Genomic DNA, 15,152 nt, shown 5'->3' with positions numbered 1-15,152 from the left:
TGTCTTTGTGTCCAGTTCCACTTCAACCCTGCCCAGTCTGTGCTGGTTGTTGAAGGAGAGGATGTGGACAGCATCAACACGGCCATGACCAAGGTCTCCTACATCAACTCTCGCCAATTCCCCACACCAGGCCTCCGACGGCTACACATCACCACCACAGTACAGTGAGTACACACACTATGTGCATTCAGATGACACGCCACACATGCAAGTTTACTTTATACGTTAATCAAATAGTGCTACGGCTGTTATACCTTTATACACACTAAAGGTATGCTTTCAAATAAAAAAAAAAAAACTAGCCACTAAATGGTGGTCAAATAAGTGCTTTTAGAGGACGTAACATAGAATTTTGCAGTCAGCCCACAGGATTACAGTCATTTGTTGCAGCTGTCAGTCAAACTTTTCCATTTCTAAAAGTGCTTGGAAGTACTTTCACTTTATAAAAATCACTGAACGCCCAATTAAGGTTAAGGGTAAGATGTGAAATGTGGTTTGGTTAAGATTACACTGACAAAAGACAATGATACATCAATGGGTAACACCTAAATGAATTAAGTTCATTCAAATTAAATTAATAGAAGACAACTAGTTTGAATGAAACTAGTTGTTCATTTAGACGTTAGCTGATGGTCACGGTCAGGGTTGATGTTTTGTATCGGGTGTCATCAATGAATACTGTGTCCTAAAATGGAGGCTACATGGTTTTCTTTTGATAACTAATCTAATAACGTGTATTCACTCTAATTCATTGAGGCCATTTTCCCTATAGGGAGACCAGGCTCCCACTTTCTTTGAAAACTTGTGGCAATATACGATTTAGTCTATTCGCTTCATGGATTCAGTTTGCCATTGGGGTGTAGAGGAACTTGCTCGCTGTGCAGAACAGCTCTATATATATATACCATGGCTTGGAGGTCCATTTTGTTTGATTTCCTTTGTCATGATAGATGAAGAGAACCACTGTGGATACATTTACCTTGCAAATTAAGATTTTTTTTAAATTTTTCCTCTCAAGGATACACTTTAAAACACCTTAAGCAAGTGTCAAGGTCTGAGGCAGCTCTCTGGCTGCTGACTGATGTGTGAGATCCCTGAAACACGAATATGTTGTGTTGCGTATATAATTCATTAAACAACTGGATCCACATGAATCCAGTGGACGGTCACACTTGAAGAATGATGGTTAAAACATTAAAGAGAGGCTCTGTCAGATGTGTCTGCCTTTGACTTTAAGCCTCAAAGCTCCCAGTGAGATGGCAGAAGATGTATCATTAGTGTATAAACTATTGAAGCCTTGAACAGAGCAGCTGGTCTTTAAGAACATTAAACCTTCTGGTGACTGGAACAACACATTGCTGCAGTCTTCTTTTGTTTTCTGTCCTTTCTCCCTTGTGTATGTGTGTGTGTGCGGGACAGTCTACCTGTACACCCAACTCTGGATTTAATTTAATTTGATTTGTTTGAATACAGCCACAGGTCCTAATGGATGATGAGGTTACCGCGTCTATTTGACCTTTATTAGTCTAAATATCGTGAACTGTCACAAAAATGCATTAGATTTATTTGACATTTTTGCACTGGACATACTGTATAAACAGTCTTACTATTGAAATCTCTTGCTTTTCGATTTTAGATTGGACACTATGTACATCACTTAATTTCATTCTGAACTGTAATAAACATTTAGTTTGAGAATAGTTAGATAGATGTACTTTATTGATACCAAACTGGGAAATAATTGTGTTACATCAGCACATTATCTGGCAGTTAATAAAGTACACCAGACAACTATACCAACAAACGGCTTCATTTTCTGATTGTAGCCCTTGGTCTAGATTTCTTCCACAGCATGAAGCTTTATCTGTGTATGTGTGTGTGTGTGTGATCTAGGACCTTTTTCTGGCATAAATACTGACCTTGTCAGGACCAGTAGTCCTTAATGCAGACCAAAACGTGGTCCTAATGAGGCAGAACCTCGTTTCTGTGTATGGCTAAGATTTGAGTTGTGGTTAGGTTGAGGTCAGGGGTTAGGCATTAACTGTTTGTGGTTAAGGTTAGAGATAATGCTTTGTTAAGGCTGTTCAGGTGAATGGAAGTCAAAGAGGGGTACTAAGAAGAATAGCTGCTCAAACCTGTGTGTCTGTGTGTGTGTGAGAAAGAGACTTATTTTCTTCTCCACACTTCAGTGATTCATCCTCATACAAGTTTGTTTCCACTTGTGTATGTGAGTGCATACATTAAGTGCGTATATATCTGTCTGCACACTCAGTTCAGTGCCTCTTCATTTTGCTGAGCAACAGCGGCAGACAGGTCAAATCAGCTTTGTTGTGTGCTGGTCGATAAAGGCGCAGCAGTGGACAACGCTGCACAGCTTCCCTGGAGATAAAGACAGACAGATACATACGCCCGTACACTCAGTAAAATAAGCCTGCGACTGAGGAAATAAGAGATAATAAGCGATGTGCTATTTCACATTGTTTGTATTTGATTGTAGTTGAGTGTAATTAATTCATAGTGTGCCTGTACACTGAGATTCATACTCCAAATTCACTCTGTATACATCCATGGTCTGTTCATAGCATCGGAATATCCTGCAACTTACTGCAAAATAAACACATTTAAACAAATATTGTCATATTTAGAATAATTGTGGAATGCTAATATAAAAATAAAAATGCTGGTCACCAACTGGTTTTTATTTTTATATGAATACGGTGTATTTGTGGTTTTATCCTTGTCTTCTTATTATGCGAGCTCTGTTGCAAATTTAATGGTTGGTGATTTGTCATATTTTCCATGCACTAACCAGGATTTGGCAACATTTAAAAAAAACGTGATTTTTTGCTAATGTGGCCAGTTTATGCAGGTATAAACACATTAAAATTCACAATATGCAACTCACAAAGTCCTAGAAAGATTGGTTTTTAATTTAAAATATTTATTCACATTTTGTAGCTGCAAGGATCCCAGTATCCCATAGTATAAGTAAACAAATTATCTATTTTTTGATCATTATTTGTGACAAAAAAGCCACATGTATATATATGTGTATATATATATATACACATATATATAAAGAAAAGGAAATACACATACAGTACAAGACAAATGTGAAGTCATGACCTCTTCCATCTCATTCGTGTGCATCAGGTGTTTCGGGGAGGACACGTGTCTCTCAATCCCGGACGTCAAAGCAGTTGTTATGGTGCTGCCGCCCAGTGAACCGAGAATCACAATTACAGGATCTAATCGACTCGTCAGGCCTGCCGCTGACCTGCAGGGCCCCCTGGGTGTGGCACCCTTCAAAGAGCTTCATATCACCAGCACAGTGATGAAGGGAGACGGCTTCGGTGGAGGTGAGAGGAGAGGCTGCACTGGGATGTCCTCATGTCAAACCAGCCTTCAGTTTTAATTCCTGTGTTTTTAAATTCCTATTTTGCACATAATCATTTCCATGCACACAGTTCGTCGCCAAGGTGTTATGGAGGTGATGCATAACCTGGACTACTGTGACATCCTGGTCATTGGAGAGGAACTGAGTCCAGAGCGAGAGAGTCTGGAGATTCATCACAGTGTTTTGTTGGGGAAACATCTGGATGCCACCAACTCCACCTCTGGAATTTCAATATACGGTAGGTGGAGCTTACAGGCTGAGAGTACTCTATATGTTGTTTGTGGCGCCAATGCTCTGTGAAGTGCAAACATCAAGGAATACACCACGTTTTCACCTTAAACTGATAGTTCAGTTGTAGCTGTTGTGGTGTTGACAGAAGACACAGACGCTCATCCTTAAAGAAAAACAGATTTTAGCCACTTCAAAGGTTTACCTCATAAAATCCATGGCTGCAGTATTCTGCAGCGTCTTGGGAATGTTTGCTGCTTCATCTCACAGCTAGATTCCTTTGTCTGACTGGTTTTAATCCACTTATTGTCCTGCACCAAAGTCACTTGGGTAAATCCAAAAGAAGGTTTTGAAACACTGAAGTCACAAAATAACAAATTTGAAGTCAGTGATGGAGGCAGCAGTGGAATGACGGCTTCTGTGTCCTGTGACGTAAAATACTTTTCTCTGTTGATGTTGGTGCGGGAAAGTAGCGACTCTCAAACAGACAAAAACTTGTGGTTTTTTAGATTTGGCAACATATTCTGAAGAATAAAGCAGTTGTAAAGTTTTAATTATTTAATTAGGTAAGCCTTTTGTTAAGTGCCATATCTCAAGCTGGTTCCTGGCACTGACTATGTCAGTACCTGATTCAGCTACACTTCAAACACCTGAACTATGTCGTGAAAGTTCTCTCAGAATTAAATCACAGTCACAGTGTTATTTATTACACCCTTGTGCTGTGTGTGGAGAATAATTGTCACATTTTTTCCCCCGTGTTGCAAGGTGTGGACTCCATGGCTCATTACGAGCAGGCACTGAGACAAGTACGTTACAGGAACTGGCAACCCGCCACTCTGAGTGAGAGAAGGTTCAGACTCACCTGCTCTGAACTCAACGGACGTTACACCAGCAACGAGTTTGATTTAGAGGTCAGTTTAGTGGCTTTCATTCCTCATGTTGCAGCTTTTATCCTCATAGCTTCACATACAGTTTAATCCTTTCTTTTTGATCTGTCATCTTACTTTTCTTGCTTGCGTGCCATTTCATTTTTCTTCCCAATAATCAATCTTTCTGAGGCATGCTGAATGTATTAATTTTTTTGAAGGTAGTGTTGGCAGGAGCGCTGCTGGTGTCCCTCAAAATTGGGGGTGCTATTGAAGTGGGAGACTATCCAAATAAATGTATTGGTAAAGGGTTTTATCTTTAACATTAGAAAAAGAGGTCAAACAGTGATCAAAATATGAGTGTCCAATTTGCCTAATCCCCAAATCTGCATGTTTTTGGACTGTGGGAGTAAACCTGGAGGACCCGGAGAAAACCCACGCACACACGGGGAGAACATGCACACTCCATGTAGAGGGACAGCAGTGATTCACATTTAATGTGCAAAACAACTCATTCTCTGACGTGACCTGACTTGACATGTCTTTATTCTTTGTTTTTATTTTATAGGTCAATGTACTTCACCACTCAGCACCTGTGGAACATGTCAATCATATGGCCGCCCAGCCTCAGTACATGAGACCTGTCCATCACCCGCTCATGATACACACTCTCAACTCACACATGTCAGGTATGTCAAGGCATGTATGTGAGCAAAATGCCAGAGCATCAATAACAAACACTATGTACCACTGTCTGCTCTAAACTGAGCCAAAGACACTTTGTCATGGGAGAAATATCATTTTATTCAAGTATTGTCTGTGTTTGGACTTTGTGAACTGGAGCAATGTAACATCGTGTGTCCTTCATCTGAAAACAGGCTCTGTCAAGCAAAACTATCAGACCTGACTGGGAGAGCATTAAGTCTGTATACAGTAGCAGCACAGTGGTGTTTGTCTTGTCAAACTGTAGAATGACTGAAGTTTTTTGAGCAGTAGAATTTAGTGTTGCCTCCATCTCTCTCGTCATTAAACAAATCACTCCCTGTGTGTAGTGCTGGATTGTCACAAAATCTAAACACCACTATGGAGAAACAGAGAGTGATGCGAAGCTGATTGACTTAATCAGCATTGTGTGAACTCATTTGACAATGGTTTGAATGTCATGGACATTAATATTGAAAAGTTATGCACTATAGTTTCAAAGGTTTTGGGAAAAGATTGTACATTGAAAAAAAAAGCACACCAACTCTTATTTTGATACATTACAATGAACATAGATGTGTTACATCTTGCCCTTACCTGCAGGATCAGCACCTCCAGCAGCCACAGTTGTTATTGTGGTTTGTATCGCCGCCCTGGTGGTGATTGTGGTCATTGGCGTGTACAGGATCCACGCCACACACCAGGAGGGATCCAGGGAGGATGAGGATGAGGTTAGAGAGCCTGAGGTGGAGTGGGACAACTCTGCTCTCACTATAACCATCAACCCTATGGAGGTAATTGGTGACTCCTTTACTTGTTCAGGTGTTTAAGCCATTCTCTGTGATATGTGTGGATGATAGAAAACATGTTAACTCCTAATTTGTTAACTCCTTTGTTCTCTAGAACATAAAAGACCCACAGGCTCTGGATCAGCCAGTAAAAGAAGAGAACCACGAGGAGGAGGAACAAGGAATGACGAGCGCCGAGTCAGACAACAGCGATGAAGAGGAGGAAGAGCGAAAAGTGGTGAAAATGAGGAAGCAAAAGGGAAAACTTGAGTGGGACAGTTCCTCCACAACATACTGACCACACATATATACACTATATACCCAGATATACACAACACTCTCTGCAAGTTTCGTTTCTATTTCTTTGACTCTATGATTTTATGTTGGTGAGCTGAAGGCAAATTTCCACCTTGGTGGACAATAACATTCTATTCTATTCTATTCTATCTCCTCCACACACACACACTCACTACGCTGGCTTTTCCTTCATGCTTACTAAAGGTACACAAATACACAAAATCAAATGAAATTATTCATTGGAAATACAAAAGCAGCACCTGTTTTTTTTTAATAAAACATCTCCATCTGCTGGACAAAATCTGAACTACAGAATAGGTTGAGAATAAGTAAGCACATGATTACTCGCATCGCAGTTTGGGCAGAGCGTTATGTGAGCAAAGTTTTACTGATGAAACAGAATTTGAAACAATCAAAAATCTAATCTTAAATGGTGACACAATAATTTTTCAATAACATGTCAACAGACTGCTTTTTTTATATATATATATATATTATTTCCTCTTAAAACAGAATTATCGCGAGGTGGTTACTTATAGACAGATGTAACAATAAAATGTATCACCATACATATTCATTGATAAATGTATCCATAAATGTTTTTAATGTAATTCCTTCTGCCTGTTAAGTAGATATAAAATAGCTGTATTGTCACTTGGTGTATAACTTCTGTTCCCATCTTTAACTCAGACCAGACACTTTATACAGATATACTAATACAGAGATGACACTGTAAATGTCCTTTGTTTTAAAATCCATAATCAGGAGTCCTCTATGCTGATATTGGCACAGTAAACAGACCAGTACAGAGAAACCCTTGTGATTTAAGCCTCATGGGAGGATGAATGCAGCAGATGCTGTCCACATCAATCTCAACCCATTTAGTTTCTCACATCCATCTCTTTTATTCCTGCCAAACATCTGAAGTGATCAGTTCCACAAACCTTCACTGCTTCATTATCTTAATTGGTAAGAAGTAGTAAGGAGTACAAATATCTTACAAATCTCAGTTCTGAAACAACTATAGCTAAGCTGTGGCTCCCTAATGTCACACGGCTAATTAGCTCCACTAATGTCCTCAATGTCCTTACTGCTGTACGTCCAGTTACTGCAGACGTATAAAAATGTTTCCTCACAGCATCGGGAAAGCAATGTTTGTTTGTTTGGTGCCCCTCATTAGCATGCATCATGAATTGATACCATAGAAGGTTTTAGACCTTTTATTTATGAGGTTTTTCAGCACATCAGATTGAGAGTCACTATTTTAAACAGTGTGTGTGTCTTCATGTTTGTGGAATGTTTAATTTGATTTAAAAGTAGAGCAAGATTTAGACTGCCCTGCCAATACTGACCTCACCTCCAAATTATAACACAAACTTAATGTTAAAGCAAAGATAATCCTGATTGTCGATCCTCCGGGGTGTCATGACACCATTGTTTTGTGTTTTCATTGCCCGAGTCATAGGGATCAGAGAAAGCTTGCTGGGCGTTGTTAGGTAAAGTGCTCATTAACTACTCCTCCAGAACCTGATCACTGATATTGCTCCCGTCTTCCATCATTGCAATAGATATAGTACATCATCTCAGACATAATCCCATTTCAATCTGGTGAGGTTGTCTTCATTCACCTGATGTTACAAGATCATTTCCTCTCAGAGAAATCAGCTGTTTCTCTCTAACAGATGTGTCTCCTGTTCACCTCTCCCTTCCTCTGCCCTTAGAGCACCTGTGATTGTGATGTCATCATTGTGAAACAACTGCCTTGCCTCCCTTTGTCATATTGTGCTTCTGAAAGATTAAAGAAAAAAAAAAGAAGATTCTTTTACATATAAAAAGAAAACTGTAAAAATGTTCAGGACATTTATTTTATATATCTGTTTCTTTTTCTTTTGTAAACAAAGTGGTTGGGATTTCTCTCTGTCTCATCCCACTGCTTTCTGTATATTGATCAATAAAGACTTGTTTTAGACTCTACAGAGCTCTCCTTCCTGTTTGTTCTGAAATGACTCACTGTGTTTGTGAATAATGAATGAGAATAGACTTTGTTGTCCAAGTGGGAAATTTGCCTCGTCAGTATAAAAACGGTACATACATTGAGGTCATTTAAAATGCAACATTAAAAAAAAAACAAATAAAAATACCATTTGAGCGTGGACAGACATGGATGTAAACAAGAATTTGAATTTTTGGTTGTGGCACAACTCCTCTCCAACCTTCAACAACAAAATGACTGCGATTCACAGTCATTTATTGTGACATAGAGACAAACAACCATTCACTCTCACACTTACACCTATGGTCAATTTAGAGTGTACAATCTGAAATAAAGCCAACAAATCAATAAAAGAAAACCACAATAAACCATCACAGGCATGATTAATCTGCGGAAAATAAAACAAAACCAAAATGAAAAGTGTTATAATAATTGCTGTACCCCGGTTTAACAAACAACACTGACAGATAATTTAAAGAAACTACAAAACGAATGAGGTCACACAGAGGCGTCCCACCCGTTGACGTCATTTAAGTGCGCCGCTGACGTCAACAATGTTTGATTGTTGGCGGCGCGAACGAAGGGACGACGAGTGGAGTAAATTTATGAATTCGAACCGGATTAAAGATTAAAGAAACAGAAGAATGGTTGTGTTGGAACGGCAAGTTAATGTGTGACATTGACGAACTACAATGATGAGCAAACTGGCGAGTGACAACACGGGGAAACAGCAAAAGCAGGTGAGTGAGTGAGTGAGTGTTTGTTTGTGTCCACGCGTGTGACGGTGACGGGGCTACTTCGTCGGGTCGGGTGTTCATTCAAGTTGACTATTAGGTAACTATGGAGCGCTACTTGTGTCAACATTCAATAATAAATAAGTTCATTATTATGAAATAAGTATCCATTATTATGAAATCATTCCCATTATTAAAAAACGTTATTGTTATGAAATGTATTGTTATGAAATATTCCAATAAGAATGGACTGTGAACCAAAAAATGATTAATTGATGCTGATGCTGAAAAATATGTGATATTTGTGCAGATCTGTGAGAAACAATGATGCTTTCTTCAGTCTGTTGCATATGATGTGTATAGGTCAGGGCAATATTTAATCTAAAATGGTAGTTTGACACACATTTTGGCTTCAAGAAATATTTTACCTCTTGCGGTTTGGAAATTGCAGCAGGCCATATTGCGATTTAAATAGAATTTTGATTAATTGTTCAGCCCTAGTTCATAGATCTACTTCATGTATTTCTATTTGATGTCACATGTTATAGTTTTTATTTTGACTACTTAGGGGCCACAGTTAGCCTACTCATTACAGTTACAGTTAGGGAAACTAATCTAGGTTATTAGACCATATCCTTTTTCTGATATATTTAGATAATCTTGTGTAGGTTTGTTCAGCCTTGGTGATGAAATGCTCTCAGCTGAAAGCCTTTCTGGATGAATGGAATTGGTTATTTAGGATTAAAACCATTTTCCGAAGTAGTAGGTTTTGTTTTACGATAGATGGACAGGTCGCCATACCATCGCAGGGAACACCGCAAATCTATGGTAAATTTGCAGTGTTCCGTTAATCTAATTCCCAATTCTGCATGTTTTTGGACTGTGGAAGGAACACATGTAAACTGCACACAGAAGGTCCCTCGGTCAAACCGACATCCTAGCCACTACACTATGTGACCCTGTGTATAAATATTCTTTTTACAAGAACAAATGGACTGGAAACATGTTCATTAAAATGAGTTATTTACACTCAGTGAGTTTGATTTATTGTAGAACAGAAGAACTTATGCTAAATGTTTTGCATCAGCCTGCCAAGTCTGCGAGATTGCCACTTATTTTTTTATTGAATATTAGATGTTAACTGATTTACATTCAACTTCAATTTGCTTTGTTACCTGGATGGATCAGTAAAACTGTTCGCCATCCACTGCTGTATAATTTACAGCTTTGTTGACTGCATTAATTTGCCAGCGAGCAAATTGCTTGCTCAGTTTTTGTTTACAACCTCATCCATGTTCAGAGAAATGATTAATCTGACCTGACTTCACTTTTTAACTACAGCATCTGTGCTGCAGTTGGTTTATAGCTTTTTTATCATCAAACGTAACTCTGTGATAAATTACATGATTCTCTTGTGCGGCCTCATCAGAGTCGCACTCCTGTGTCCTACAACACATATGCCACTTGAGATTTCATGTCAGTGTGTGATAGGGAGATAAATGAGGCTGTTTGTGTTGCTGGTCCTGATAAATTGATTGTGAGTCTCTGATCTACAGTATGGAGGGGATTGTAACACAGGAGCTTCATTACACCATTCAGCTATTATTGATCCCCCCCCCCAAAAAAAAAAAAACACTCAGTCCCTTGTGGGGTTTTAAATATGGTGAGCCAAACCTGATGGTGCTTTTCTGAGTCTGGACCCACATTGTGCAGCAGAAATATGACGCCTGTTAACACACCGGTCTGTGTTCTCACTCTGTGATGCCCTGCAGTTTGTCAGTTTTAGACTCCGAGTGCATCAATATCTCTCTGGCAGAGTGTGACGGTGTGAACTGTATTTACAGCAGCAAGAGCTGATGAGCTGCACGTTAACCGTTGTGGAAACTGCACACTAGACAATTGGGGAAACTTAAATGTTTATAGCCCGGTTTTCTCTGCCTGGGCCATTCGGTTGATGAAATGCTCCCTCAGACACAAGATCCTGAAAGTGTGTCGGTGCTAGTTGAACCCTGTTGTCTTTCTCTTTTTAATGGTTGAACTTGTAGGCATTGGTGACATCTAATGGTGAGACTACAGATTGAAATGGATGACTCCCAAGCATGGGAGCAGGGAGCTATGGTGCATTTGCATACCAAAAAGGATGTCATTCTCCTTCATTTGCATAGTATGTCTCCACTTTAAAACATGAAATGCCCACTCTGGCTGGTTTGTCCATTCATGTTGCAGTAGAAACTTGGCAGCATGTGATGACACCCTCTGTAAAGCAGGAACCTATCCTAAAGACATATAAAAGTCTTATTCTAAGGCTACAGAGTGAGCAATTACACACTTGTGTAAACATATTTATGGGTAGTACTGTATATTCTGGGATTGCCTCCAGTGGCCTGTCTTCTTCCGGTACCTGTCCAGCGACCCTCGTATGGAGTATAAAGTGGTAGACAATGAAATCCTGCTATATATTACACACTGGACATTTAAGTATCAGATGTATTTCTAGATGACACAAACATGTATATTATAGGAAGTATATCAACATATCATTGTCTAGAAAGGGTAAAGGCAAAGAAACACAATAAAGCATTTCAAATTTTTTTCAAATTCACTTGGCTTTTTATTCACATTTCTTATCTGTTGACATCTCAACTGCACTGTCCATACATTCGACAACTTTTCTGAATTGGTCCTTTTTCTCTCCATCCTAACCGATGGAAGCAGAGGTGAGACCACCACCCTCCCAAATATAACAATAAGAATTATTATAGTAATAATAATAATAATATAATAATAACAATAACAATAATAATAATAAAAGCAGCATTGAATCACCTAGTTCAGATTTCTCTCTCCCTTCATCACCAGCATCTTTGCAGTACATTTACCTGAATGTAACCATCACTCATCAGTTTAAAAAACAAAAAAAACATTAAATTAGCTTGTGATAAAATAAACATCATCACCATCAGAATCAGACTCCACACTCAAAATGTCAATAAGAATAATTAATAAGAATAATGTAGGATACAAACTCAGAAGTAAAAAAAAAGTGACTCAAGCCTTTTTTTAAGGAAAGAAAATCTCTGTGGGTGTGTGTGTGCGCTTCCTGTGTGTGTTTGTGCGCTGTTCATCTGCATTTTAAATTTGAGCCAAAAACACACTGCAATACCAGTGATGTTCCTATGTCCTGTTTAAGGCCTTTAACATAGATGCAGTGATTCTAGATCTGCCCAGGTCCCATTTATTTGTTTGTTTGTTTGTTTTGTTTATGGTCATTAAGACAGTTGTGCGGCGAGCAGACGGATACTGTCTTGTACCGGTGAGCTACAGTAGGCGGCTACAAACATCAGCAGGCGACGCTCCTTTGACTGTCAACAGCGCGTTAGCACTGTCGTAGCACTGTTGTAACACTGTCGTAATACTGCGGCACACCAAGACCTACAGCCCCTACACACACACAAGTGTACACTTCATGGCTTTGTATGAAACACTTTGGTCATGATTGACATCATCAAATGTGATTTAGTGTCTAGTGAGGAATGTTTCTCAGTGCAACTTAACACCTCTTTAAAACAACGAGCAGTTTTTATCTCATATGTGTTTCAGTGATAAAGCCCATTTCAGACACACGGGTAATAAACTGCATGTGCAGGTGCAGCAACACTCCCCACACAGTGCAAGTCTTAATTTACTATTGTCACATTAACGAAAAGGAAGCAGCAGCACAAAGTCTGCACATTAAAGAAGTTTGCACTGTAACAGACAATGTCTGACAAATCAGTATTTGGTGTTTTTCTTTTTCTTCTGACATCAGTTAAAGCAAGAAGAGGTCATCTAGGGAAGTGATGGAAACACATGAACTCACTATTTTTTAGGTTAGGTTCAGCTAATCAGGTGTTGAATTACTACCATTTGGAACCAATCTGGTCATTCTCTTCTGACCGATGATCACTATTTTCTCTACTTTCTCTATAAACATTAGCGATGGTTGTGCATGGAGATAACGGCTGATCAGCAGTTTCTGAAATGCTCATCCAGCACCTACAAACCTACTGTGTTTAAAGTCACTTAAACCACCTTTCTTCTCCATTCTGAAGCTCAGTGTGAACTTGACCATGTCCCTTAATGCACTGACTTGCTGTCATGTGATTGGCTCATTAATGAGGTGTAACATTTACAATTTATTTTCTATTTTTAAATCAGTAAAACACTTGTTCTTTCTTTAACTGTTTACCAACTCCACTGCTCATTCCTAATTTACCTAATTTAAGACATGCCTCTGAAAAGGGCTAATTATCACCAAATATCTGCATGAGGCAGGAGGTAAGGCTCTTGTGTTAAACTCTGTATTCCACCTGCAGCCATGCTTTGATCCACTCTGTGTGCGGCGGGGAGCTTGTGGCCAGGCCCCGAGTTGTCACATAAAATGACATTAGTGCTTAAATCCTCTTGGATGTGTGAGCTCTGCAACCTGTCATCTGTGCCAGTGGAGACTGTGGATACACACACACTGTGGTATCAACCTCAAAGATATTGTCACTGACTGTACGTCAGAAAGGCCGCCGTGTTTAGGATTAGTCTGCCTTCTTGTCGCAGTTGTTTACTTTCCTCACTAGGTGGTGGTGGTGTTCGTCTCACCACCGTCTCTCCTCTTCACTGCACTGTGCCACCAGAGGACGGGCTTTCTCCCCGGTTGAGTGACACACTGATGGTATACCATCATCAATAATTTAGTTAAAGTCTAAAAACTAATAAAAGAGCAGCTCAAAATTCAAAAGAAGCTGGTGCTGCCCCTGACCTTTTTGTGTGACAGCCTGGACCTCCCCCACCGTCAGTTCATCCACCATCCTTCTTTCTAGCCTTGTATAAATTCATCTTTAATAGAGCTCTGACACTCTTGACGTGGACATGCTTCCATCCATCATCCATGTTTGCATCTTTTTAATGATTTTGTTTCATCCACCCATCCTCAGACTTTCTGGTGGTCTGGTTTGTGTCATTGTTCTCCCGGGTTGCTCTGTATGTGTCAGTCACTGGTACTGGAGGTAATTTTTGAGGGACTGAGGAAGAGGGAGGCTCTCAATCTCCTGAAGCCGCTCGCGGCCCAATGCCAGGCGAGCTGCACGCCGACACAGGTCCATCAGAGGAAGAGGCTCGGCTGGAAAGACAGAAATAGATCAATTAGATCACAACAGAACAAGCTCTCTGTCTTTTACACATGCATAATGCATCTTTATATTTGTTAGGCATGAAGGAAAAAGAAACAGAAGTGTGGGGGGGGGGGGGGGGGGGGTGATGATGAACACTGTACTGTGAGTTTCTGGCCACCCTCTCTTCACTGACCTTCACCATCACATAGAGCTTAAGGAGGTAACAGATACTGGAGACTGCAGCCTGAGTTGCAGGACACAAACCGCAGGAGGAGGGAGGAGGAGGAGGAGGAGGAGGAGGAGGAGAGACTATAATGATGCTTTAGAAACCTGTCTGAAATGTGCTGTTGTCTCTTATTCCACTCCACAGTTACACAAATGCCCCTTTAGATTTCACTGGGCAAATCCATCTGCCAGTGTTGGCACAACATCTATCACCATTACACCCAAAATCTCAACACATACTGTATAAAAAACACAAAAACTATTTACTCTCGTGTTGTATTTTTCCTCTACAGTAAAGCACAGTTCATAATGAGGCTTGGCCAGAATATTGGCTTATTTTAGCTTGACACGGACAAATTGTTAAGTCTCATGTTCCCTGATGCTAAAAATGTGTCTCATCAACACCTTTTTTTATTAACTTTGAGCAGCAGTGAAGAAAAACTATGAAAGGTTTTGGCTCATTTATTTTTTCCACTTAAATGAGACCATGTCTGTCAGCACTATCAGATTATTATTTGCTATGAATCTTCTCTGATAAATGAGAGAGGGAATACTGCACGACTGCCAAGAGAACTCTGTAGTTCAACGACATCTACAGAGAGAACTGAGGCTTCTAGAGAGTCATTCAGATAAATGATCTTGCTGATTAGTTTCCCTTGAATGCAGTGTCTTGATGTTATCAGTTTGACTAAGGAACATCTCTCTTTTTGACGTCATGACAATGGACTGAGATTCACTGAAGCAAATCAGTCTGTAATAGTCCACAAACACCATATCA

General features: G+C 39.7%; 2 protein-coding genes across 3 annotated transcripts in view; one reads left to right on the top strand and one right to left on the bottom strand.

The window, feature by feature from the left end:
* The window catches only part of clstn2a (calsyntenin 2a), a 127,631-nt gene extending 119,379 nt beyond the window's left edge, over window positions 1-8,252 (top strand). The window contains exons 12-18 of the mRNA XM_058642363.1: window positions 16-164; window positions 3,154-3,359; window positions 3,468-3,635; window positions 4,391-4,536; window positions 5,060-5,180; window positions 5,797-5,987; window positions 6,097-8,252. Coding sequence (XP_058498346.1) covers window positions 16-164; window positions 3,154-3,359; window positions 3,468-3,635; window positions 4,391-4,536; window positions 5,060-5,180; window positions 5,797-5,987; window positions 6,097-6,279 — 1,164 coding nt within the window. The 3' untranslated portion in view covers window positions 6,280-8,252. The remainder of the gene's footprint in view (window positions 1-15; window positions 165-3,153; window positions 3,360-3,467; window positions 3,636-4,390; window positions 4,537-5,059; window positions 5,181-5,796; window positions 5,988-6,096) is intronic.
* Window positions 8,253-11,592: 3,340 nt separating this feature from the next.
* The window catches only part of LOC131466621 (SPRY domain-containing SOCS box protein 4-like), a 59,545-nt gene continuing 55,985 nt past the window's right edge, over window positions 11,593-15,152 (bottom strand). For both annotated transcript variants that reach the window (XM_058640012.1, XM_058640003.1), the window contains exon 3: window positions 11,593-14,157. In XM_058640012.1, the coding sequence (XP_058495995.1) occupies window positions 14,030-14,157 (128 nt within the window). In that variant the 3' untranslated portion in view covers window positions 11,593-14,029. The remainder of the gene's footprint in view (window positions 14,158-15,152) is intronic.

The sequence above is a fragment of the Solea solea genome, chromosome 1 (genome assembly GCF_958295425.1).
Source record: "Solea solea chromosome 1, fSolSol10.1, whole genome shotgun sequence".
Taxonomy (NCBI): Eukaryota; Metazoa; Chordata; class Actinopteri; order Pleuronectiformes; family Soleidae; genus Solea; species Solea solea.
The sequence above is the reverse complement of the archived record's forward strand: the minus strand, read 5'-3'. Positions and strand labels throughout refer to the sequence as shown.